The 25966-nt window shown below is 36.2% G+C and overlaps 1 protein-coding gene across 2 annotated transcripts in view; it reads right to left on the reverse strand.

Annotated features, from left to right (window-relative positions):
- The window catches only part of LOC120421982 (discoidin domain-containing receptor tyrosine kinase B), a 527019-nt gene that overhangs the window by 15905 nt on the left and 485148 nt on the right, over positions 1-25966 (reverse strand). For both annotated transcript variants that reach the window (XM_039585292.2, XM_039585291.2), the window contains exon 15: positions 3370-3529. In XM_039585292.2, the coding sequence (XP_039441226.1) occupies positions 3370-3529 (160 nt within the window). The remainder of the gene's footprint in view (positions 1-3369; positions 3530-25966) is intronic.

Here is a 25966-nt window from a genome sequence, read left to right on the forward strand (position 1 = left end):
ACTTAAGTTAAATGATTTTTTCAATGAACATGATTTTGAGTCGGAAAACGGAGTGTACTTTCGGATTCTTTGGACAATTTTCCACTAGGAGAATAGTAAATAAGTATGTAAATAATAAACAATATGTGTTTTTGAAACACAATTTAATAAAATCTCCAAATTTATAGGCGATTTCAGTTGAACAAATTTCATGTAAATTGTGAAAACTTGTGATTCGTGCAGTATAAAAAGTAATATAAATCGATAATTTTATAAACAGAACTAGTTTGAACAAATTTCAGCCCAAAATTCCGACTATTTAACAATTTTACCTGAAATTTATAAGTATTTTGTTAAAAAGCATACAAACTTAGTTAACTAAATGTAAACATTGATATTTTTTCGTAAAAACTACATCAGCTACTTTAGTGATGGTACATTTAACTTATAAATAAAGTTTGAACATCTTAAATATGATTTAAACAAAAATATGACTGTCAAAGTGATCCCGGAATTAAAACTAAGAATTTTTAACGTTACTTTTTTTCTAAACACTATTGAAAATACTCTTTTCCAAAATAGTGCATGGACTTTGTGTGACCTACCCCAGTACACGTTTTAAAAATAATAATCTTGAGAAAAACCTTACATGTTGGAAATTATTCCGAAAACTAATTGAAATCCTATCAAAGTCATCCCGATTTACGGTACATCCGAATAAGTCCTAATTTTTGAAGTGACGTTATCTTGAAAACAATTGATCCGATTTTCATGTCAATTGAATGGAAGCTTTGTAAAATTTCATCTTCATTTATAAAAAAAATATTATCAGAATTTCATTATTATGAGGCAAATTTCGAAAAGATTAAAAAAAGTCTATAGTTTTTGAAATGTTAACTATGAATAAGAAAACATATATATATTTTCAATGATTCAAAGATGAGAAGATTTTACTTTTATTTTGACATCAAAAATCGGATCAGTTGTTTCAACGAAATCTTCGATTAAAAATGGGGGCTAATTGGGTTGCAGGTAGAAAAATGTAATTCTCTTAATTTCATTCTTTACAAGTACGTTATTCAGCAATCAGAGGTCAACTCGATTATGTCAAAAGCAGAAAATTGCAAAAAAATCTCAGCTATTTGAAAATACTTTTTTTTTTGTGATAGTACAATACATTATTGTTTAAAGTAAAAACCTGGGAAAGGCTATAACTTAGAAACAATGCACTTAATCAAAATTAAACAACAGTAGTTTATGCAACAAGTTAAAAAAGAAGATTTTTCAGCATGAGTCGTACATTTATCCAACGAAATTCACCGAGTTGGATAAATACGACGGGTGATGAAAAAATCAAGTTTTTCAACGAGTTTCATAAAATATTTTTTGCAATTCCAAAAAACACCCTTTGAACAGAATCATAGGTCAAACAATAAATCAAAAAAATGTTGAAAATTATTAGTTCTCCAAAAAAATGCTGAAAAGTTCAATTTTTCAGCATCCATTTTGAAAAGGGTTACTATTCGATTCTGTTATTTTTGGTAGAAAAAAGTAGGCTGTTTCGTCGTTCGAGAATGACAGGAAAAGTAAGTAGTTTCACGACGGAATTGCAAAACTACTACCGTCGTGAAACTACTTTCTTTTCCTGTCATTCTTGAACGACGAAATAGCCTACTTTTCTTTACCAAAAATAACAGAATCGAATAGCAACACTTTTCAAAATAAATGCTGAAAAGTTCTACTTTTCAGCACTCAAATGGGTGCTGAAAAGTTGAACTTTTTAGCACTTGTTTCGAAAAGTAACACTTTTCAACATTTTTTGATTTAAACGATTTATTGACAAAATACATGAAAATTTGACATAAAATTTTTCTCAGTGTGTTTTTTTTTGGAATTGCAAAAAATGTAGATTTTTTCAGCACTCTTCGTATTTATCCAACTCGGTGAACCTCGTTAGATAAATGTACGACTCGTGCTGAAAAAATCCTCAATTCCAAAAAAACACACACTGAGTGAAATTTTATGTCAAATTTTCATATATTTTGTCAATAAATTGCTTAAATCAAAAAAATGTTGAAAAGTGTTACTTTTCAAAACAAATGCTGAAAAGTTCAACTTTTCAGCACCCATTTGAGTGCTGAAAAGTAGAACTTTTCAGCATTTATTTTGAAAAGTGTTACTATTCGATTCTGTTATTTTTGGTAGAAAAAAGTAGGCTGTTTCGTCGTTCGAGAATGACAGGAAAAGTAAGTAGTTTCACGACGGAATTGCAAAAACGTACTTTTCGGTTGTATTTAAATGTTTCGTTCATGAAATCGAGAATCGAGTCTTTGACATTTTAAAAATAACTATTTTTTTAAAATATAACTTATCCGAAATAAAAACATCAGTCATGCACTATAGCTCGAAATTGGACATTTTGGTAAAAAAAAGCAGCAGTTAGAAAACATACGTATTTTCAAACGTTTTCATTGTAATTTTACACGGACAACTCCCAAGTTTGTATAGTATCTTTGCGATGATAATGTTGAGTAACTTTTGTTCGACGAAAACTTTACTATTTTTATATTTTTTATGTTTTTCTTCACTGATTTAGTATTTTATGTTGCTTATTTTTCATTTTTCGCATATTTTACAACTTCTATTCTTCTATTCTTAATTTTCTCACTTTTTGACATGTTGAGTGAATTCCCCATTTTTGATATACATGACCTTTAAACTGCAACAAAGTTTGTCAAATCATTATGTCGGAAATTATAGAACATTATTGCTTATTTATTTTCAACAAGGCCAAAGTTTTGAAAACAACCTCAGAAATTTTGTGTTCATGCTATTGGCAATGTCATTTGAAAAAAATTGAATTATGAAAACCAAGATTTAAAAAAAATCGATGCTTTTCTGTGATTGAAAATTGGTAAAAAAATAGATTCTAGTGAGGCTGAGTTTTGTCTGAGATGTGAAGTTGAAGTTGAGTGTATTCATGGATTTATATTTAGGACCCAGAGTAATTCATACCTAAAACTTGATTTCAGTCTGATATCAACAATATTTAACTTTTAAAAGAAATAATGAATTCGTGAATAATTTGGTTTCACGATTTCATGAAATCATGAAATAATTGATGGATATTCTTTAATTGAAACTCGTGAATTCATTAACCGGCTGTTTTGAATTCTAGACACTTTTTCACTTGAATCATGTATTTTTTCTCAAATAAATGTTACTTTGTAGTTCTGTTGATCTATGATCCGTAGACTATCCTCACAATTTCCAAATAGACAACCGCCATCAACGTCATCATTTCAAAAACCTCCACCTAGATTGAGATTGAAAGCCCTCCCCACCGAGGAAGAAGAAGGCGAATCCTTACGGTGAATCACTGTCACTTACCATCAGTACGCTCTCCCAGGCCATCCACCGGATCGGCATCGGTTGCGATTGTCTTCCGGCGCCCTCCAGGTGGCAGTAGTCAGCGGGATATGCAATGCGGTTTATCACAGTTCCTAGTGTACAAATTTTTATCTCCAGCTGTGGTCCTACCAAACAGCTCCTGCAACAAGAACAAGAAGAGAATTTAATTAGAAAATGGCCTTCATCGTGTGATTGTGTGTGACACTATAAATCAGCTTGGATTATGTACTGCGGTTTTGCCTGGCGGCTGTCATTCAATTATGATTACAGCAGAAGCAGGCCTCTAATTACGCAAGGTGAAGCCCTCGTGTGATGGCTGTGAATCAAATAACAATGTGTGATTACAATGGGGGTCTCGTGGCGCAGGGGTAGCGGCTTCGGCTGCCGATCCCGATGATGCTATGAGACGCGGGTTCGATTCCCGCCTTATCCACTGAGCTTCTATCGGATGGTGAAGTAAAACGTCGGTCCCGGTTTCTCCTGTCTCGTCAGAGGCGCTGGAGCAGAAATCCCACGTTAGAGGAAGGCCATGCCCCGGGGGGCGTAGTGCCAATAGTTTCGTTTTCGTGATTACAATGCACATTTCATGACAGGGATCAACCCTGGATTCGTCCATTGTGATGGGTGAAAAGCATTTGTGTAATTAAATAAGAGCGATTCATTTGTAACAATATATACTCCTTCATAGCATTGCTACTTGGAAGGCACTTCGACGGATTTGTCAGTTGAAAAATTGTAAGCATTTGTACATATGGAAGATTTTTAATTAAGTCAACTGCAATTGTAAGTATTCCGACATCTCTTCCAACCTATTGAAGCAAAGTTATTTAAGTAGAGAAACCCAAAGAGGCTTTTATTACAATTTGCAAAATCAATGAGACGAAGCCACATTAATCACACATTGAAATAATCCCCTCCGGGGGAATGACTTTGGTGCAAATATATATATTGTGTCTTCTGACTGTCAGACTGGGTGAGCTGTGGAAGGATTGTTGACAGCAATCAGCCTCGCCAGAATCGGAGAAGATGCATTTCCGGAAAGTTTCCTCCCTGCTGCAGTGAGGGGATCTGCCATCGCACTGTTCTAATGAAATGCTAGGGGTCAGGGATGAGAATCATTCGTTTTGAGAATATTATTACCTGTGAGACTCAATTATGTTAACTTCATTTTTGTGACGTTTTTAATTTGGTTTAAAATTTAGTGTTTGTTGATATAATTTTGATTGAAGGTTTTCGAAACAAATGCCAAATTATTTTACCATCCCTGCTGCCATCATCACGTATCAAACATCTCGCGTCAAATCTGGTCGGATAGTGTCTGGTGGCATCCGTCTGAAAAGCTGATGATCCTGAACACCAGACGACAGACAGCCAGCCAGCCAGCCAGACAAACGGTCGGCCAGACGCTCATCTCCTCCCCAACGGTGAAAGTAGACACTATGGTGGCAAACGGGAAGAGATATGGATCGCCAGAGAAGCCAACCTTCATTTGAATGGCAAAGTGACTGGCTAATGGATTTTGCACCCGGTAAACTTTATTCTATTATTTATTTAAATGATTTGCAAATGCACTTTTACACTCTCCGGATCGCCGTCGTCGTCAGCTGATTGCTGGTGGATTGAGAAAAGGCCAGGAGAAAGTCCATCACAGAGCCACACCGGCGATGAGCGATGAGAGCAACCGTGATGAACCATTCGCCAGTTTGCATCAACATCAGTATCCTATAGGTCGTTGAGAATAACAAACAGATCGAGCGACAAAAGGTCAGGCCGGTTGCAGGTCTAGTTGATGAATGCCTTTTTCAGATGGAATGTGCCGTCTACTAAGTGGAAATTGCAAGTTTTTGAAAATTGTGAGATGTTTTGACAAAAAAAAAATTGAAAAAAATACAAATAATTGATTTAAAGCAATCGAATCAATGATTAAAACACAGCTGTTTGCAGACGATTTTGAATCAGCTTGGAGCGACAAGGCGCAATCGGTCAGAGTGAGATTGAGCGAAAAGAAGTGAGAGTATATTTGGTAACGATTGGTGTGTTTGGATCAAGGTTGTTAATCGATAAAATTATCGTCGATAATATACTCGTCTGACGATAACGATAATCTATCGTTATCGTTATCGTTATTTCAATAATTCTATCGGCGATAAGATTTATCATATTAAATTTTCAATGCTTTCACTAAGAATATGCTATTGAAAATGTAGTAAATTGCAAAGTATAAATTAAATATGTACTCAAAATTGTTCACAAAATACCGTATTTGTTTAAAAAATGCCTAAATTTTCATAATTTTCAATATGGGTATCAAGCGAAGCGAAATTTAGTATGTTTTTTCACTTTATTAAAGCTTTTTTTGTAAAATAATAAAACTTTTACAAAATATCACATTTCTTCGAAAATTCTCAAATTTTCATAATTCGCAATATGAATGCGAACGAATGGAAATGTTTTATGATTTTAAAGTTTATTAGGTTTTTTTTTGAAAATTCGTTTTGTCGCTACATTGATACCAAATTTAACACCCATATTGTATATTTTGAATATTTGAGTATTTTCTAAAAATACTGAAATTTATTAAATTTGACAAAAAAGCTCGAAAAAAGTGAAAATCATACAAAATTTTGCTTCGTTTAATACCCAATATGAAAATAAAAATTCAAGTACATTTGAAAAAATACGTTTTTTGTAAAAATTTTATTTGCTGAAATCCGCACTACTGAAATTTTCAGTAAATGATAACTTGCTGATATTTCAGCAAACTTTGACAGCTCCATTTAAATTTTAACTGAAGTTCAGCGAAAAACTAACTGAAATTTCAGTAGTACAGTTTTCAGTAAATTTTAACTGAAAACGAACCACAATACTTGCTGTGTATATAATATGGGTATCAATATTGCATATTTTGAAAACTTGAGTATATTTGGAAAAAATACGGTAATTTGTTAAAATTTTAGTTTAAAAAAATCTAATAAAGTGATTAAGCATTCAAAATTACGCTTCTTTTGATACCCATATTGCATATTTTGAAAATCTGAGTTTTTTTTCGAAAAAATTCGGTAATTTTTGAAAGATTTAGTATTTTTAAAAATACAGTGAAAAAATACAAAAAAAACAATTTCAAGTACATATTTTACACACATTTATTCAAATCTCAGATCTACCGTGATCAATTTCCATACAAAATTAATCTTTTTTGTATGGAGCGTGGAATATGCCTGAAACCCCCACCCCCCTGAGGTGTCTCCGTGGTTTATGGATGGTTTAAAAAATATATATTCTTAGTGTATATATTGAAAATTTAACATGATATTTTTGAATTAGGTCGATTTTAGAAAGATTTAAAAAATGAGTTATCGTCCATCATCGGCGATAAGAATTATTGAAATAACCCGACGATAACGATAGAACTACCGTTATCGTTATCAAGCCTCGATAATTTGATCGTTAACAACCTTGGTTTGGATATTATTATTAGTGACAAACTTTAGGAATTAGGTTAGGTTAGGTTAGGTTAGGTTAGGTTAGGTTAGGTTAGGTTAGGTTAGGTTAGGTTAGGTTAGGTTAGGTTAGGTTAGGTTAGGTTAGGTTAGGTTAGGTTAGGTTAGGTTAGGTTAGGTTAGGTTAGGTTAGGTTAGGTTAGGTTAGGTTAGGTTAGGTTAGGTTAGGTTAGGTTAGGTTAGGTTAGGTTAGGTTAGGTTAGGTTAGGTTCAGTGTTTAGTTTTGATGTTTGAAGTTTTAAATTTGAAGATTCAGTTTTGAGTTGTGGGTTTTCTGTTAAATTCTTGTTCATAAACGAGTTCGTTTAAATTGCAATTGGATATTGATACAACCTAAATCATCTCAGCTTTTTTCGCTAAATCTCGCCACTCAAGCACGTTCGATGATTTATAACTGCTTGAAGGGGTCATCCAAGCACTTCTTGCCTTCTCTCTTCAATTCTAACGCAGCTTTTGTTGCATTCCGTCGAAATTATGATTACATTTGAAATCTGTTCCCACTCACTCAAACTTCCCCCCGGAGTCAAGTCTGTTTGGAGAAATGAAGATGTCTGCATTTCTTCCCCCCCTTCCTGCTTGCTCTCTCCTCGGACTCAGGTGATGAATGGACTTCATTATTCGCGCATCTCGTTAAAAGTACACCATTATGCAATCTGTTTTCTTTATTTCCCCCCTCCCGTCTTGGACTCTTTTTCTTCTCGTTATACTCCAATCCGTTGTAATAGTTTGAGCAAAAGCTTCAGCCATCGTTGGTTGAGTGACCCTAGAGAGCATTTCACCAACTGGCTAGCTGGCTTGGGCTATGTAGCCATTAAGCCATCAACGGACGACCATCAGAATGCGAGATGAAAAACGACTTTGTGCACTTTCCAAAAGGCAACGCGGGCGCGAGAGAGAGGATTCATTATGATTGTGATTTATATCCTGATTTGGTTCGCGAAGTGAGATGATGGTTGAACTTGAAGTGCTTTTTTGAAAATTATTTAAATTTTAGCAAGAACACAAGTTAACTTAGTTGACTTTTTCAATTTCTTTTTACGAGTGCCTCACTTTGGAAAAAAAAGTAACGCCTTTCTCCGTTTAAGATCTGCAATCAGAGTGTAAATGAATCAAACAAACAGACCGGAGAGAGGACACTACTTTTTCTGTACTTTGTTGACCTTTTCAGTAGTCGACACATTGACTGAACTTTCAATTGAAAGCTGGAAACTACGTTCGTATATGAAATCGTCACAGACTCACAGACAACGAGATTCAAACTTGAAGTTTTGCTCAACATATCTTAAAGTTTTGAAGCCTCAAGTTCTTTCTTTACATAAAGCTTTCAAATCATAAACGTTTTCAAACTTCTGAAAAAAGCTTTGATCAAAAAGCTCCCACCTAGATGGCCCCACCGGTGCATCTGCTTGCATCTGACACATTCCCCTAGCATGTGCCAATTGCTTGCTTGCTCTTCCAGTTCAAATCATTCAATTCCGAAAAGGGACACTAATGCACGATTTCCCCCCCAACAACGTTTCTTTCCTCTATACGGAGTCGCAGTCGCATCGTCGGGTTCTATTTAAATTAGCCTTGATTCAATTGCTCGACAAACAAACTCATCATTGAGCATCAGATCTCTGCGCCAGATAAGGCAGCTTCGGAATTGCACCGATAGAGTGCATCGGCAGCCTCGATGGAGTCTGAGTGGTGGAGAAAAGATTGATTCAGGTCCTTTCATTCGATTCATTATCGTCATTATTCGCTCCATTTATCTGCTGTTTGGATTTTGTTTGTTTGAGGCACGCGGAGGAACTTTCTCTCTCTCTTGGTGGGATTGATGAGTTTTGTTGACTCAGTTGAGATTATTGTGGTTGGTTGGGTGGTGGAAATGGGTCAGAACAATGTTTTGAATGGACTACAATACATTGTTCTAGAAGATTTTGTTTGAATTTATGTGACTTGAAGAAAATGAGAGACAATTTAAAGATTAAATAAACATCTGAAGCCAATTGAAGACACTTGAAGACAGTTGTAGACAATTGATGAAAACTACAGACAATTTAAGACAATTTAAGACAATTTGAGACAATTTAAGACAATTAAAGACAATTTAAGACTATTTAAGACAATTTAAGACAATTTAAGACAATTGATGACAATTTAAGACAATTTAAGACAATTGAAGGAAATCAGATGACAATTGAAGACAATTGAAGACCATTAAAGACATTTGAAGACAATTGAAGACAATTGAGGACAGGTGAAGACAATTGAAGAAAATCAGATGACAATTGAAGACAATTGGATACAATCAGATGACAATTGAGGACAATTGAAGACAGTTGACAACAATTGAAGACAATTGAAGACAATTGAAGACAGTTGAAGACAGCTGAAAACAGTTCAAACAATTGATGACAACTGAAAAACAATTGAAGAAAATCAGATGACAAATGAAGACAATTTAAGACAATTGAAGACAGTTGTAGACAATTGATGAAAACTACAGACAATTTTAGACAATTTAAGGCAATTTTAGACAATTTAAAACAATTTAGGACAATTTAAGACAATTGAAGACAATTGATGACAATTGAAGACAATTGAAGACAATTGGATTCAATCAGATGACAATTGAGGACAATTGAAGACAGTTGAAGACTATTGTAGACAGTTGAAGACAGTTGAAGACAGTTGAAGACAGCTGGAGACAGTTCAAAACAATTGATGACAACTGAAAAACAATTGTAGAAAATCAGATGACAAATGAAGACAGTTAAAGATATTTGAAGACAGTTCAAGACAATTGAAGACAATTGCAGAAAATCTGATGTCAATTGAAGTCAATTCAATACAATCAGATGACAATTGAGGACAATTGAAGACAGTTGAAGACTATTGTAGACAGTTGAAGACAGTTGAAGACAGCTGGAGACAGTTCAAAACAATTGATGACAACTGAAAAACAATTGTAGGAAATCAGATGACAAATGAAGACAGTTAAAGATATTTGAAGACAGTTCAAGACAATTGAAGACAATTGCAGAAAATCTGATGACAATTGAAGTCAATTGAATACAATCAGATGACAATTGAGGACAATTGAAGACAGTTGAAGACAATTGAAGATAATTGGAGACAATTAAAGACAAATGAAGACAATTGAAGACAATTGATGACAATTGAAGACAATTGAAGACTTTTGAATACAAAAGAAGAGAATTGAAGACAATAGAAGACAATTGAAGACAATTGAAGACAGTTGAAGACAGTTTAAGACAACTAAACTGCCCATGTTCGCATATGCATTTTGATCGATTTTTTGTTAGATACTGGAATAGCTTCTTATTTTATGTTACTCTTGGCTACTTAAATAATATTTACCACTTTTGTCCATAAATTCAAAAATCAACGGCAAGTTTGTTTGTCCCATCTGAAACATTTTTTGAAACTTTCAGGATCATTTTCTCAACATACAGAAAATGCATATGGGACATTTATGCAAACATGGGTAGTAAATACAATTGCAGAAAATCAGATGACAATTGAAACAATCAGACAAACGAAGACAGTTGAATACATTTAAGGACAGTTGAAGACAGTTGAAGATACTTCGACGAGGATTGTAGATAATTGCACAATATTAAAGACAATTTAAGATAATACAAGACAATTTGAAAACAACTTGGAGACAGCTTTTAGACAATTGATGACAATTGAAGACAATGAGATGAATTGAATGAAGAAGGTTGAAGACAATTGATAACAACTGAACTGACAATTGAGAAATTGAACACTATTTAAGACAATTAGATTACCATTAGATGAAAATTGAAGAAAATTAAGAAAAAAATGAAATCAATGGAAAAAAATAGAAATGAATTAAAGATAATATTAGACAATAAGATAATAATTGAAGACAAATGAAAACTATATAATGACAAATGGTGACAAATGAAGTCTTTTGGAAACATTTGAGATTCAACGACGTTTGAATTTATATGAAGACATCTTTTGAAATTTGGGGGAGTTTAATAACATGTTTTCAAGATTTGGCTAGTCAGATAGCTGTTATTTATGAATTCTATAGTGCGTTCCCCTCAAACTTTATCCTAGAAAACTAGCCTCTCTCTTAGGAGCTGACTGCCAAGCAGGTCAAGGAATTTTATTAGCCTCTTAGATTTATTCGCTCCAGTCATGAAAAGTGAAATTTTCCGCTCGGTAGGGTGTAATTTGATGACGCATATGATCCTCCCACAACCCCCGGCAGCTTTGAATTACCCCCGCACGAGAAGTGTGTCATAAAAAATTCACCCTCGCAGGTTTGCTCTCTGAGCTTTCCCCCCGGGGTAGAGTGTGGAACCGTTTCAGTAACCCAGTTCGTAAATTTGTTGTGCATATCATAAAAATTATGTAAATTTAGAGTCCGGAATCGATAAAATTACCAACACCAGCGACGACGACGGTACTTGAACTTTGTCGAGGGGTTGATAACACTGCCGAGAGCTGTGGTGTGATTGAGTTCGAAAAATGGGTGAAAATCGTGTAACAGAAAAGAACCATCCATTTTGCGAAAATCAGATTACCCCTTCATCATTCCATTTAACGCTCGGTATCATCTCAATGAATCTCGCCGGTTTCGTTTCTTGGTCAATTTGGGTTTGAGTTTTCGGGCGAGAATCTGCTCCGCAGACGAAAAACCACAAGTCGACGTCGTTATTTGGCCGCTGGTTTAGCCAGCATAAATCAACTCCCCAGTCCAGGATTAATTATTCAGCCGGCACTGACCGCGCGGAATAATTCATTTCGGGGTCCGCCACTCCGAACGAAGAAGAAGTGAGAGCATATCAATTTCCAGAATGTTACACCCCTTGCGGGCGAAAAACTGGCAACAACATCGAAAATTAGGAAAAGGAGAACGACGGCGCGCGCGTTTATGTAATAAATTAAATTCTAAATAAATAAACGCACTTATTTTGCGCGGCAAGTGGGGGCCCTTTTGGAGCTTGCCGGGTGTGAAAAGGACCATAAATTACGTGAAATATGCTGGATATCATGAGATTTAGCGCACTGTGGAGAAGCGGTTTGGGCTGAGAACATTTTTGGGTTTACAAGATCGGTTTGATTTTGATACAGAAAAAGTCTAAAATATGAAATTTTAAAACTTCATTCAAAAGTGGACAAAACTCAGTGAATCAAGCCAGCTCCATATTGTCACAGCTCGGTTGGCACGTCGACGAGAATTGTTTTGGTTCCAAAAACTCACCGCCAACTGTACCACTGATCAACCATCACCACAGTTCTACCCGAATGCAACGTTCCACGTGCACCGACGATCCGCGCGCAGTTCATGATAAATGGTTACAAGCTCGGGCGAACGTCCGCCGCGGTTTGCACTCCGTGGCCAGAACCTGAAACCAGTACACTGAACGAGCCCTGCCTCGACCTTTTGCGTTTTCAATTTAATTTGCTGCCCTGAATCGCGAAATTATGATGATTGCTTCGGCTTGAAACGGGCGAAAAGGCGAATTTTCGGGAATGAATTTCAACCCGGCACCAGCTCATCAAAGTAGTCCTGGGAATCACCGTTCAAGCGTGGGCATCGGTCATGGTCGTTTGCGTTTTGCGAAAATGCTGACAACAAGGTAAACTGAACGCAGTCAAGGACTACTTGTCAAATGTTGCTGTACAAACTCAGAACTACTCCATTTCGTCGCCGTCGTGCTAACTTGTCGTACGTGCTTTTTGGGCCAAATTGAGTTAAGAACGCCATTTTGTGCAACTCACAATGCCTCATCTTTTGACCTTCGCAGATCTCCAAAATTCAATTTCAATCCTGAGATATTCAATGAAAACCAAAAAAAAAAATCGATGCATTTTTGTCACTTTTCATATGAAAGTTGTTTCAATCTTGTCGTGCTAACTTGACACTCCCTGAAAATTGATGTAAGTGTGACAGCTGGCCTCAGAACACGTTTGACGCACGTCCAAGTTAGACTACTGCAAATATTCTGCAACCGGGACTTCTGCAACCAAACTTCGGGACAATGCACAGAATGGTCAGCCAAACAAAACTTGTTTGTTATTGTTTACATTGCGTGTTTTTGTTTTTCCAATGTCAAACATTGAAACGCGTTTTTCTTGGATCGTCGAAATGGCGGGTGCGACAAGATAGCACGACGACGTCGATTTCTACATTTTTGAAATCATCACCAAGGTTACAGCAAACAAGTCGTTAGAATTGCCACCATAATTTAGTTAAGCTGCGGCCCAACTGACCCTTCCACTGTGACATCTGTCATGTCAACTGGTGGTGTGCAGTGATTGCACATAGAGCGTCCAATTTCCCGTCCCGGGAAAAAATTTCCCGGGAATTCCCGGGATTTCCCGAAAAAAAATATTTCCCGTTTCCCGGGAAATTTGTAAATTTCCCGAGAATTCCCGAAATTCAAGCGGAAGTATACATTTTCTTAATTTTTGGAACCATTAATTTTGAAAATGCCCTGCAAAAATAAATGAAAAAATTCAACATGATTTAAAAAAAAAATAATAATTTTTAGTTCTTATAGAGTTAATCTGATGATCAGAAATGTTGATATCAAGATTTATTTCTGATAATATTAATTTCTGAAGCAACTGGAAATAGATCTTGTCTCATGGAAATCAACTATTCGATTTTGGTGTTATTCAATTAAAAAGTATACCCTTACCGCCAAAGTAAAATTGAGATTTTTTTTGTCGTTTTTGTTAACCATGATCAAATGAGATGAAAATCGAATTGAAGAATTACTTCAATTCGTTTAATACCTAGTATTAAAGAAATCATCATTTGAAGTGAAAGAATTATGTAGCAATGGTGCAAAAATGGATGTTGAAGGGTTAAATAAAAAAAAATGATTGTTAAATGTTGTTAATTTATCGTAGAATTGAAATCATGTTTATGTGCTGTGGAAAATCTTTCAACCGAAGTCAATTATAATCCTGAAAATCATGTGACATAATAAAACCATAAGTGAAGTGAGAAGTGAGATTTAAAGGAAAACTTAAAAGATTTGCCATTTTGTTCAAGAGCTGAAACCAATATGACTTGTTTTAGAAAAGTAATTTGTCATGAAAAACATAATTTCTCCATGTTTTTTTTCAATTTTAACTTTATGTGTCAAAGCAAACTGATCACGGAGACAACCCAAGTAGCACATTTGTTCGCCAAGAGATTTTCGAACTGGTTGTTGAACTCATTTACTATGTTTTCCGAACGTCCCCGAGAACCCTTGAACGCTGGAAAAAGCGCACGTTTTTCTGTTGTTGAACATCCCCTCATCTGTTAGAAAAGTGCGTGTTTTTCGAATTAGTTTTGCAAGTGCAAGTCATACTTGCATAGAGAACGTTTGTTGAACATGTCATAAGAACTCATGACCATAAGATTCTGAACCGGGTTAGGTGAACGTTGTTAGAACCGTTTAACAACATCCTGTCCATCAGATTAAGATGTGAGTTAGGCGAACGTTTTGAGAACCGTTTAAGAACATATCGTGGCAGGCAAGAGGTTTTTCATAAAAATACGTCCCAGGTGTTCGCTTACACTGAAATAAAAAAATAGTACCCAAGTCCTTTATTCTAGGAATTTTACCTCTTTTCCTTATTTAGTAATCGGGTTTTTTGGATTACTTAATAAGGAAAGGTGCCAAAATTCCTAGAATTTAGGAATTTGGTACTTTTATTTTTTTCAGTGTAGGAGATTTTTTTCTTTATTCAATACTTTATTTGTGAGTAAAATGTCACTTTCCGACACTTTAAATAGTAGCTGAATTATAAAAATATCAACCATAAAAAATCATTCAATTTCATTATTATGGTTTTGAGATAATTTTTTTCAGTGCTAATCAACATCGCTTGCTGTGATAAAAAATACTTCTGATCAAAAAATACCTTAGATTTTTTTTGTATTTATCGTACGATTTAAACTTATAAAATAAGAAAAAAAACTTTTTTGCAATTGTTTGATTTTTACATGTTGTCATGTTGTCAATTGATCTTCAGACTTATTTTAACCATTAAAGTCGCTGTCGTATACAATTTTTTATGCTAAATATTAATCAGAACCAAAATTAGATCTGTTTTCAATAAATTTTAAATTTCCCGGGAATTCCCGGGATTTCCCGGGAAATTGGTAGAAAATTTCCCGTTTCCCGGGAAATTTGTAACCCCGGGAAATTGGACGCTCTAATTGCACAGCTTGCTACGATTGCTGACAGTCATATCGCGCCGTTCAAGTGCAATATACTTGATTGGATATTTTATTAACACAATCTACGAACCGTGGCGTGGGGTCTGACCCCAATCGGCACCGGTCAAAACAAGGGGGAAGGGTGGTTCGTTGGGGCAAAGCGGATAGAAATTGCGCCCTCTTTAACGATCTTCGTGTGCGATAAATTATGAAAATAAATTATGCTGCACTTATTCCGTAATGACGTTATTGAAAGTAATCAAAACAAACGGAACCAACATTGGGTTGCACTTTTACCGCCCGTTGGGAGGACATGTCCGCTGCGTTGGCATGTGAAGATGGCCATTGAGGGTGATAAAGTCTTTCCAGAAGGGTACGAGGGGTAATTGAAACGCAGAGTGGAGTCAGAGGTCTGATTGGATGGTGGAAATGGATCTATTTATAGTGCTTTATAAACAGTTACAAGTTTTGTATGAGAAGTTGTCTGTTTAGAGCAAAAATAAACACCGATGATTTTTCAAAGTTTAGGCTTTTTGAAGTAAATTGGTTTATAAAGTGAATTGATCATAACTTTTTTCTACTCTGCAGTAAGCAGCAAATTTTTCTGCCTATATTATCTTCTGCTAGTGTATTCTTCTGTTCGCACAAAGGCAAGCTTTAATGGATTTGAAATCGCACAAAAGCCATTTAATCTCTTCTTCTCGGAAAGGCAAGATTATAATCGCTCTCGGCAGGCAGGACAAACGAGTGTTCCTTCCCCCATCACCAAGTCCTTCCAGCATTGCAGAAACGGGGATTGCGTTTAACTACCGAACCCGGCGATTGCACACCTGAGGTTCCCCCTTCCCCGCCAGTGGCCACTCTCCCACGTGACTCACACGGGCGTTAACAAGAATATTAGCCTCCGTATTACACTTCTCCTTTCCCCGTTTCCACCGAAAAGCCCAAAGTATGGGTAATAAATTAGAATTAAAGTACTTTAATCGCCCCGTACAACAAAAACACATGTTCTGGCTTTTGGGGGGGCAACAACATCGTCGTCGTCGTCATCATCGTCATAGTCCAAAGTGCCTTAGTCAAAGAGAGAGAGAGATGCAACCAGGACTAGAATGCACACCCACAAACACACACGTGGAAGGACTAATTTATGGCGAGCAGTTTTGCTGCTGCTGCAGGGGCTTAACTGTAGAACAAGACCAACTTTGAATAGCGGCAGGACGAGGGGTGATGGGGGAAAAAAATAAGATAATCTATCTATAATCACTGAAAGTGTCCAGTGGCAGCAGCAGCAGTGTTGTAATCCTGCCAGCTGAGCCACCGGAATATATGTTAAGGAAAAGCCAATAATGCCTCTCCCCGGTTAAAGATAGTTTAAGCTGTTGTTGTAGGTACCTACTAAATGAGTGCGAGCGGAGCGATCAACCTGCGATAGGTTGAACACTGTGGATGGGGGTGGCACTAATGAGTCACTAATTATCGACATTGTCACAACAGGATTGAAATCATTATGTGATTATTTGACTACCAGGTCAGTTGGGAAAGCGTTTAAAGTAGCACGTATATGTATTGCATAATTTAAAGAGTAGTTGAGCAGCATGAAATGTAATGTTTCGACAAAAAAAAATCAAAGCTTTTTTTGTAAAATCGCGATAACTCGTGATGTTTATAAGCAAACCCCTTATGTATATTAGGGTGGGTACGGATTTTGAATAGTTCTCAGATCAAGTTCTGGTGTGGTTCCCCTTGTAGGGCATACCCAAAGGGACTCTCACACCAAATTTCAGCTCATTTGGATGAAAACTGGCTTGTCTCAAGCGGGTTCAAGTTTACATGGAAATTACTATGGAAAATTTTGAATTTTCGTTCATTTGCTCCTACAGGCCTGGGGAAAACATGTAGAAACTTCTAGGATGGCCAGAAATGAGCGGAATCGTCCGGAGAACAACTTTCCCGAAGAGACCAGGTCGATTCGTTCAACCCCCATCGAGCTCAACGGCAAAACATCCGGGGTTTTCGGAACCAACGGTTTTCCCCAGAAAAGCATCAAATATTTCCTTAACATGCTATGAATGCTTGATGAACACCACGACGCCACATGTCAAACAGCTACCACGTGATTGTAAAATTTGCACCATAACAGTTTTTTTTTCCTATTTGGAGGTTTAGAATATAGCTTAATAGTATCAGGATCACCATAAATGATATATATTAGGGTGTTTCAACCAAACAAAAAAGTTTTCAGATTACAGCAAACCGAGGTTCCCTTGTAGAGGATACCCATAGGGACTTTCATGCCAAATATCAGCCCATTTGGTTGAGAATTGGCCTATCCCCAGCGTAAATTTCAACTCGCTGGGGACAGGCCAATTCTCAACCAAATGGGCTGATATTTGGCATGAGAGTCCCTATGGGTATCCTCTACTAGGGAAACCTCGGTTTGCCTGATTCTGAGAATTTTGTTTGGTTGAAACACCCTAGTATATAACGTCATGATTTGAATTCCCGGACGCTTCGAAACCCGGACACTTCATCTTGTTTTATCAATTATTTGGATATAAGTTCGCATTATGAATGTCAAAACTGTGTGATTTGATTAATTCCAATATCAACTTTTATATAAAGTTGGTTTGAACGCTATAGTTAATGTCAAAACAATTAAATACAATAAAATTGTAAATTTACAAAAAATGCGAAACATTTCACTTGAAACATTTCATAGGCGTTCAAAGCTCCGGGAAGGCACAGCAGAAATGTGTGGTTTCGAATTCTGAAATTCTAGCAAATTTTTATATAAACTATAGATTGTTTTGATGTTAACAGCTTATTTGAGAGCTAGAGAATGCCTTTCACTAACATTTCAGTCCAAATTTGTGCGATTCATAAGTAAAATCGAGTGTCCGGATTTCGAATCAGCTTTTATCAGTGTCCGGGATTCAAAGCACAACATGTCATTTTAATTTAGAAATTGTGATGAAAAATTGTTAGAAAAGACATATTTTGCATGCATTTTCTTGAAACTGACTGTTTATACTACATCCTGATGATATTTCTACATTTCCAACTTATTACATGATTTTTTGCCAGCTATGACAAAAATGGTATGCTACTAAGTGTCCGGATTTCGAATCATGACGTTATATCATTTATTTGTAATTGTCTGCTCTACAACTTTGTAGAACATTATTACACTCTAAAAAAAATAACCCTGCAAAGTTGGAAAAAAACACGAAACTTTAAAATGATAATTTTTGTTCTAAATGAAAAAATGACCCTTCAATGCAAGTTCGAAAAGTACATTGAACATTGAATTTCCCTTAAAATTACATGGTCCAATAATTTTTACAGTCGAGTAACGGGAAATTGGAGAGTTTTTAAATCTTTTTCAGTGTTTTTTTGTCGATGAAAAAAACGTTTGTTTCAGGAATTCTGAGTATGCCATAAAATTGGACGTCTAATTTTACATAAAAGTCTCTCTGACACCAAATTTCTATCTCATCACCGTTTCAGGCTGCAAATTATTGAAAAACACCTCTTTTTTCGCATGTTCAAAAATGGAAGGGGTCGTACCACCCCTCCGTCACGAGACATCAGAAAACGGACCTCGGATTCGTGATCAAGGACAAAATTTACCCCTTAGAACAAAGTATCATGCAAAGCGAAGAGGAGTCGGGTCAACTTTTCCCGATTTCGTGTGCGTTGTTAGATAATTACCCTTATATTTTAGTATTGCACTCAATTCGTAATAACGCACGAAATTTGGGGAAAAAAGATTGTATTGGAAAATTTCAAAATAGCTTCGCAAAATAAGCCAATTTTTTTGCTTTGCACCACCAGAACATTTTTTCATGTTTTCATGTTTTTCAATTTCATGTTTTTTTCTAGCCCCACAAAGCTGAAAAGAATCACAAAAGATTCATTTCTTGGCATTGAAAATAGAGCATGTGATTTTTTAAGGATGGAAACCTTTTTGTTGAAACATAAAACTTATTAAAAAATTTAATGAAATTCATGGAAATTATTTTATTAGAATTAAAAAAAACTCAGTAGGCGCTGTTCATCGTTTGAATGGGAATTAAATCCAGGAATTTTGGAGAAAGTCGATTTTATTTTGGAAAATTGGGTACGTCTTTACTTACATTGAACCAAAATTGATACTTTTTTATGGAAAAGGTTCAGAAAACTGTTCTTCACAATGTTATTGATTCGAAAATGTTCTAAAATGTCATAGTGTTATATGGAAGAGGATTTTAAGCTTTTAATTGAAATACTCTAAGTTTAGCAATGTTTTTAACTCGAATTTGTATCTGGGCAATCTGTTGCTGTATTTTCATGACAAATTGTACAAAGAAACGATTTTCATTTGGCCGTTTTGAGGTTTCCAGCTTGAATTTTGGGGTTTTTTCAAAGATAGCTAAAAATCTGGTAAATTTTGGTTGGAATCTTTTTATTTGAGGTTAAATATGTAATTTAATGTCTCTTGAGGCACATTCATAAGAAATTTGATGGATATGAACATGAACCCATCGATTTCCATCAACTTTTCTAAAGAAAAATCGAATAAAATGGAAAAAGATCTTCAAAAAAAAGTTGCTCTAGATCCCCGACGAAATATTTCGCCGGGCCTCACAAAATATCGGGAAAGAGCCCTTCTTTCATGATGGCAAAAATCAGACTTGCTGGATTATTTATCTTAAGTTTGTTTTAGAAAACACACCGTGTAAGGGCTACCTTTCGGAATTATTGACACACAGGGTGACCTTCCAAAATCAAACTTTGTTGGATTACGTTTTAGGGCAAGACTTCAAAGCCAAAATTGTATAGGTAAAAAAGTTGTAGAGGAGAAAGTGTAATGAAAGTTTGTCTAACATGCCAAATTTCTATCTCTTGATATACACGATACACGATACATTTTTTGCAAAAATGGTCAATAAAGCACTTTTTCGGTGATAACAAAGTTAACATTTTTGCGACTTACTATTATTCTGAAGAGTTGTTTATGACATAAAATCACACATTTGAGCCTTTATTAAAGAGTTATAATTATTATTAAGTGATTTTAGCCTATTTTCAAGTTACAGTCGACTCTCTAGCTGTCGATCTTCTTGATATCAATATTTCTCCATCTACCGATGAATTCTTCAGTCCCTTCAAACTGCATACTTCGATTCTCTCCATTCCTCGATATTTCCTCTTGCTTGAAGGATTTCTTCCTCGACGGTCCCTTGAATTCCGTTTGGCTTAGAAATCTCTTCCGATTTTCAATAATTTTACTTTCTCATGGCTTGCATGGACATTTTTCTTTGCTTGACTTTTGTTTGTATTTGTTTCCTGAACGTTGCCATGATTCCCTCCCATAGCTGGGTAGTTTTCAAGAAAAAAATATTTTCAATCGAGTCTTCATTTTGCATCTTTCTGTAAACTCTTCCTCGACGGTCCCTTGGATATTGATAACCAGAGAGTCGACTGTACTATGTTTTCAAAATGCATTTTGACGCAAAATCGGACAAAGCATCTGAATGTACACATTTTCAACTACATTTCCTGAAAATATTTCCGTGTCTATCGGCGTCTATTTTTAGATATCTCAATAGAGGACAAAATCGTGACGTCAGGAATGAGCTCAAATCACTCAAAGTTCATTTTGTGAGTGACTTTAACATTTTGGCATAGTTTGACAGCTACCTCGTTCCCAGGTTTTCTGTGGGAGAGAAAAGGAAATCATACCTGTCAAAATTCCTAGCCTCAAAATTTTGTCGCGAGTTGCTTTTCTCCTCTATTAGAATTTGACGGTTTCTAACATTGGAATGCCAACGTTTGTCCAACTTACACGGACGCCCAAGTCTCCCAAAAAAGTTAAAACTTCAGATATACTCTTTGAAGGGATCTGACTTTTCCGAGCCAGACAGGAATCAAATCCATCACCTTCCGCTTACAAGTCGAAACCCGTAACCTCACGGCTACGGAAGTTGGAACGGTGAATTCAACTCGCTGGTTCTCGGGCATTACTCAACCAATCAGGACGATTCTTCTTTCCAGTGATTGTTAGGATGTCTAGATGATTCTAGAACTTTGCAGAACTTAATTTGATAAAATCTGTCATTTTTGCGATCAAAAACATCGTTCCAACTTTCCAATCCCTTAGCTTTAAGTAAAATATTATTACAAAAGCCGACTCGGTACTTACCAGGTCCCAGTACCGAAAAGGACCTTATAAAAAAAATCATGAAAAAAATTAATAAAAAACCAAATCGAATTCAAAAATTTGACCAAAATCGAATCATCCATCATATTGAGGTGAAGGCTCTAAAATGGGTCTCGTAAGCACGATGAAAGCCTGCTAATTCATGCTTACTTTTTGAAAAGATCCTATCAGTACTTACTATGTCCTCTCACTCATTCATCTACCCTTTATTACTGACAAGAGTACACTCGCAGCACTCAAGTTCCTTACATGAGTGCAGTCCTGTGCACAAAACACACCTTTTATTTCCCTCCCCGAAGCGTGGCAAAGGACAATTCTGATGAAGTTATGACTGATGTATTATGCAGCAGCAGCGACAACCAAAGCTCTTCTTTTCATTTACAGGTGTGCACTGTTAAAATATTATTTAGAAATTTCAACTGTCAATTATTTTACAGCAAATAAGCAAAAGAAGGTTTCTTAAAATAAATATAAATAAATATAACATTACATTTGGCTGATGAAAGTATTCATTCCTGTCTTTGCATTTTCACTTAATTTTTTCCAAAACCTCAAAAATATTGTGTTCAGTAATATTTGAATGAACCCTAAAAGTGACAGCTGTTTATTTACCACTCGAAAAACCCGCACGTTTGTTCGGAAAGACTTATGAGTTGAAACATTACTCAAAATTCTTGATTTTCAACAGTGCACACAACAAAGTGAGATGGACATTTCAGCTGGCAAAAAAAACTCTCGGACATTGTCAAACTTTTTGATTGGTCCACTCTCTCGTTCCATTGTGGCCAGGTCGTCGACTCACCGCGGTAGATGGACGACGTGTGCACTTACACATCAGTGAACGCGGAGGGTACTTGTAAACGAACATTAAAATTTCGTTTCTAGAGTGAGAGATAAATTATTCACCGACAGACAGGGTGGAGTGGAAAAAACCCGATCCTGGCCGCCTGGTGCCCTTTGAAAAATATTATTAAAAATTCTTTTCTCAATTTTTCCGACAATGGCCGGCAATGAATAATAGATCTAGGGTAAAATAATTCCCGCTCTGTCGACGGGCGGGAAACTTTTTTTTTCGAAATTATTTTTTCATCAGCTGGAGAGAAAAAGCAGGGAAATGACACGTTATTAACTGGACGACAGTTCCCCCGAACATGAGCGGCTTATAAATATTCTAAACCGTGGCGTAAGCTATGGACATCACAAAAACTCGCCGATGACATTTCACCACCACCACATGCATCATCATAAAGCACACAGAGTTGGACATGTCAGCGCTCAAATCGAGCGAAAAAAGTGCCGTTGAATTATTTATATTAATTCATTTTTACATGTTACACACGTGACATGGCAGACAATGGTGGGGGGTACAAAGGTGCGATCAAAGGGAATGGTTGAAGACGGGGGATGGGGGGAATCGTCCTGTGGTTGATTGCCATTGACGTGCTAATTTTCATGTGACGTGGTTTTGTGAGTGTGTGCAAGCCCGAACCGAACACAGTAGGCCGTTTTTCCCTTCACACACAAACTCACATAAAGTCACACAATACTCGCCGCGCGCACAAGCCAACTTGGATTGGTTGTTGGATGTGGTGATCCCCTCCTCACACTCACCCCACCGCTATGATAGCAAAGCCTACTATGGTAAGGTAAAAGCCCGTTTGATTGATTGGTTTTTCAGTACATTCCCAATATAATTTGAATATCGAACGTGTCAGTGGCAGTCACTCGAGCGCACACAAACACACACACACAATGTTTTATCGTGACAGTAATACGTGTCGCCAACAAATGGGACTCTTTGTAATGGAGGATTGGGGCTCGACGGGATGTCCCGTCCCAGACCACTTCTCGGTGGAAAGGACGAGTCTGACATCGGGGAGAGGTTGCCGTTCTCACGGTGAGAAGTTAATGTGTTTACTTGAAAATCAATCGATGAATTGACGAAATTAATTTAAAGGGACTTTGTTTGAAAGTTCAGAGTTTTTTTTAATCAAATTGACTTCCCAGTTTGATCAAAATTGCATGCACACCACCTTCGCCAAAATAAACACTTTATATTACACACTGCATGTACATTTTTTGCAAACACAAAAAAAAAAGTTGCAACCGACGGGATTCAAACCCAGCAGTAACGGTAAGCAAGGGGTTTCCAGCATCGTGTCAGACTGGTCACTAATCCGGAATTACTTGGAATTTGAGCAAGTAATTCTGTAATTCCGGATTTACTGAGTAATTCCAGAGTAATCCTGGTAATTCCTAATAATCCCAGTAATACTGGTAATTCCATGATTCTTGTTTGTGAAAACATACTTCAGAAAATAATAAAATAATAAAAAATAACTGTTTAAAAGATAATTTCGATAAACCTTTTATAATTTTATTTATTGCCTATTAATTTTCATGTATGAAACCAAAATTATAGCTAGTACGGGATCATTCGGATTTTGAGTAAGTAATTCCAGAATTACTCCGCAATTCTGCAGTAATTCCTATAATTCTGGAATTACCTAGTAATTCGAGTAGTTCCATAGTTACTCAGTAATTCGTGTATTTCCCATTAATTCAAGTAACTACTAGTAATTCTTAAAAGGTAAATCGGCAGAATGCATTTTGCTTTTCCTTGATGCTTTTTATGGTTGTAAGAAGTACAGAGCGGATTCGAAATGTCCGCCAATTTGGATGCTCTCTAATTCAAATGTATTCGGATGAAAAACACTCAAACGTCAAAATCAGTTGTCAGTTGTAGGGCGTCCAATTTTCCAGGGTTTTGAGTTTACCGGAAAACGGAAAAAATATATTTTTTATCCCGGGAAATTTTTGAAAACGTCATGAAATCTATGTTTTCTTTATATTAGTTATGTTTTTAAAATCAAACTATTAGCACAATACTATTAAAATCAATCTAAACAGGGATAGCACTTTTAGATAGTTTTGAAGATTTTTTTTGTTCTTTGTTGTGCTTTGAATGTTAAATGCACTCGAACGCCAAAATCAGATTTCAAAATGATGTTGATATTTACCCAATTGTTCGATGATTTCCAAGCAGGACGTCTAATTTTCCCAGGTTTTGAGTTTCCCGGAAAACGGGAAAAATATTTATTTATTCCCGGGAAGTTTTTAGTTTTTGAAAAAGTCATAAAATCTATGTTTTCTTTATATTTGTTATGTTTTTCAAGCTTTAAATTTATAGAATTAGCTCAATACTATTAATATCAATCTAAACAAGGATAGCAGTTTTTAGATAGCTTAACATTCCAACGCCCAAGAGTTCAATTTGTTGGGTGGTGACGCGCGGTCAATTATGTGGCATTGTGTGTGAAAAGAAAAGAATTTTATTTCGTGTTTCATCCTGATTGGCTTGCTCAAGTCCTTCCTACATCATCGTTGATCGGGAGGCACGACGTCGTGTGAATTGTTGCATTAAAATAAGTTTAAGTATTACTGTAAATGACTGTAAAAAAGTCCTTCCTATATCATCAATGTCGTCTGGGTAATCGTGATGAAAAATTACATTTATTCAGTATTTAAATACCTGTGCGCGAGTGTTTTGGTGTGCTAATTAGAAAGACCTTCCCATAGCATCGTTGCTCGGAAGGCTCGCCGACGGGTTTGTTATTAAAGTCCTCCCCATAGCATCGTAGCTCGGGAGGCATCGAAAAGCCAATACCTTATCCTACTAACCAAAAAAAAATCACGTGATGCTTGAAGGAGATGCTGTGGATTCAACGGTCTCAAGCGGTATCAACAAGTATATAGCGAAAAACTATGTGCTTGATGAGTCTGCAACTTCAACTATCGGACTAATATTCCTCCCTTTCGTTGAACTGCAGGCTTCTTGGGAGGGCGCCGGTATTGACTAATAAAGTCGGGGTCTTCAGGGGTTAAACAGTGAACGGATGGTTGGCTCCCACTGATCATTTTTGATTCATTGTTTAACTTCAGCTGATCTGTCAATAACGGAGTAGCAGCTCATTGGCAGTCAACCATGCTCATGCTCATGCTCAGCTTAACATTCCAACGCCCAAGGCTCCAAAAAAGTTGGAACGGTAACTTCAACTCGCTGGTTCTCGGGCATAACTCAACCAATCAAGATGATTCTTCTTTCCAGTGATTTGTTAGATGTTAAGATGATTATAGAACTTTGCAGAACTTAATTCGATCAAATCTGTAATTTTTGCGATCAAAAACATCGTTCCAACTTTTTTTTTCGCGCGTAAAAAAAAATCGCAAAAAAATCCGCGGCGGCAGTCGTTTTAAAAAGATGGAACGATGTTTTTGATCGCAAAAATTACAGAATTGATCGAATTAAGTTCTGCACAATTTTAGGATCTAGACATTCTTACAAATCACTGGAAACAAGAATTGTCCCGATTGGTTGAGTAATGCCCGAGTACCAGTGAGTTGAAGTTACTGTTCCTCCTTTTTTGGGAGGCTTGGGCGTCTGTGTAAGTTGGACATGCGTTGGGCGTTCCAGTGTTAAACAAATTTTTGCTGTTCTCTTTTGTGCTTTGAATTTCATATGCACCACATTTCTAATTCAAATTAAATAAGTATCTTATAAATATTTATTTTTTATTTATTTCTATATGACATGAATAAAACAGCTTGAAAATTGGTTTAAGATGTCTAAAAACAAAAATGACAACAAATAAAATGGTACCAATT

This window comes from Culex pipiens, chromosome 2 (assembly GCF_016801865.2).
Source record: "Culex pipiens pallens isolate TS chromosome 2, TS_CPP_V2, whole genome shotgun sequence".
Taxonomy (NCBI): domain Eukaryota; kingdom Metazoa; phylum Arthropoda; class Insecta; order Diptera; family Culicidae; genus Culex; species Culex pipiens.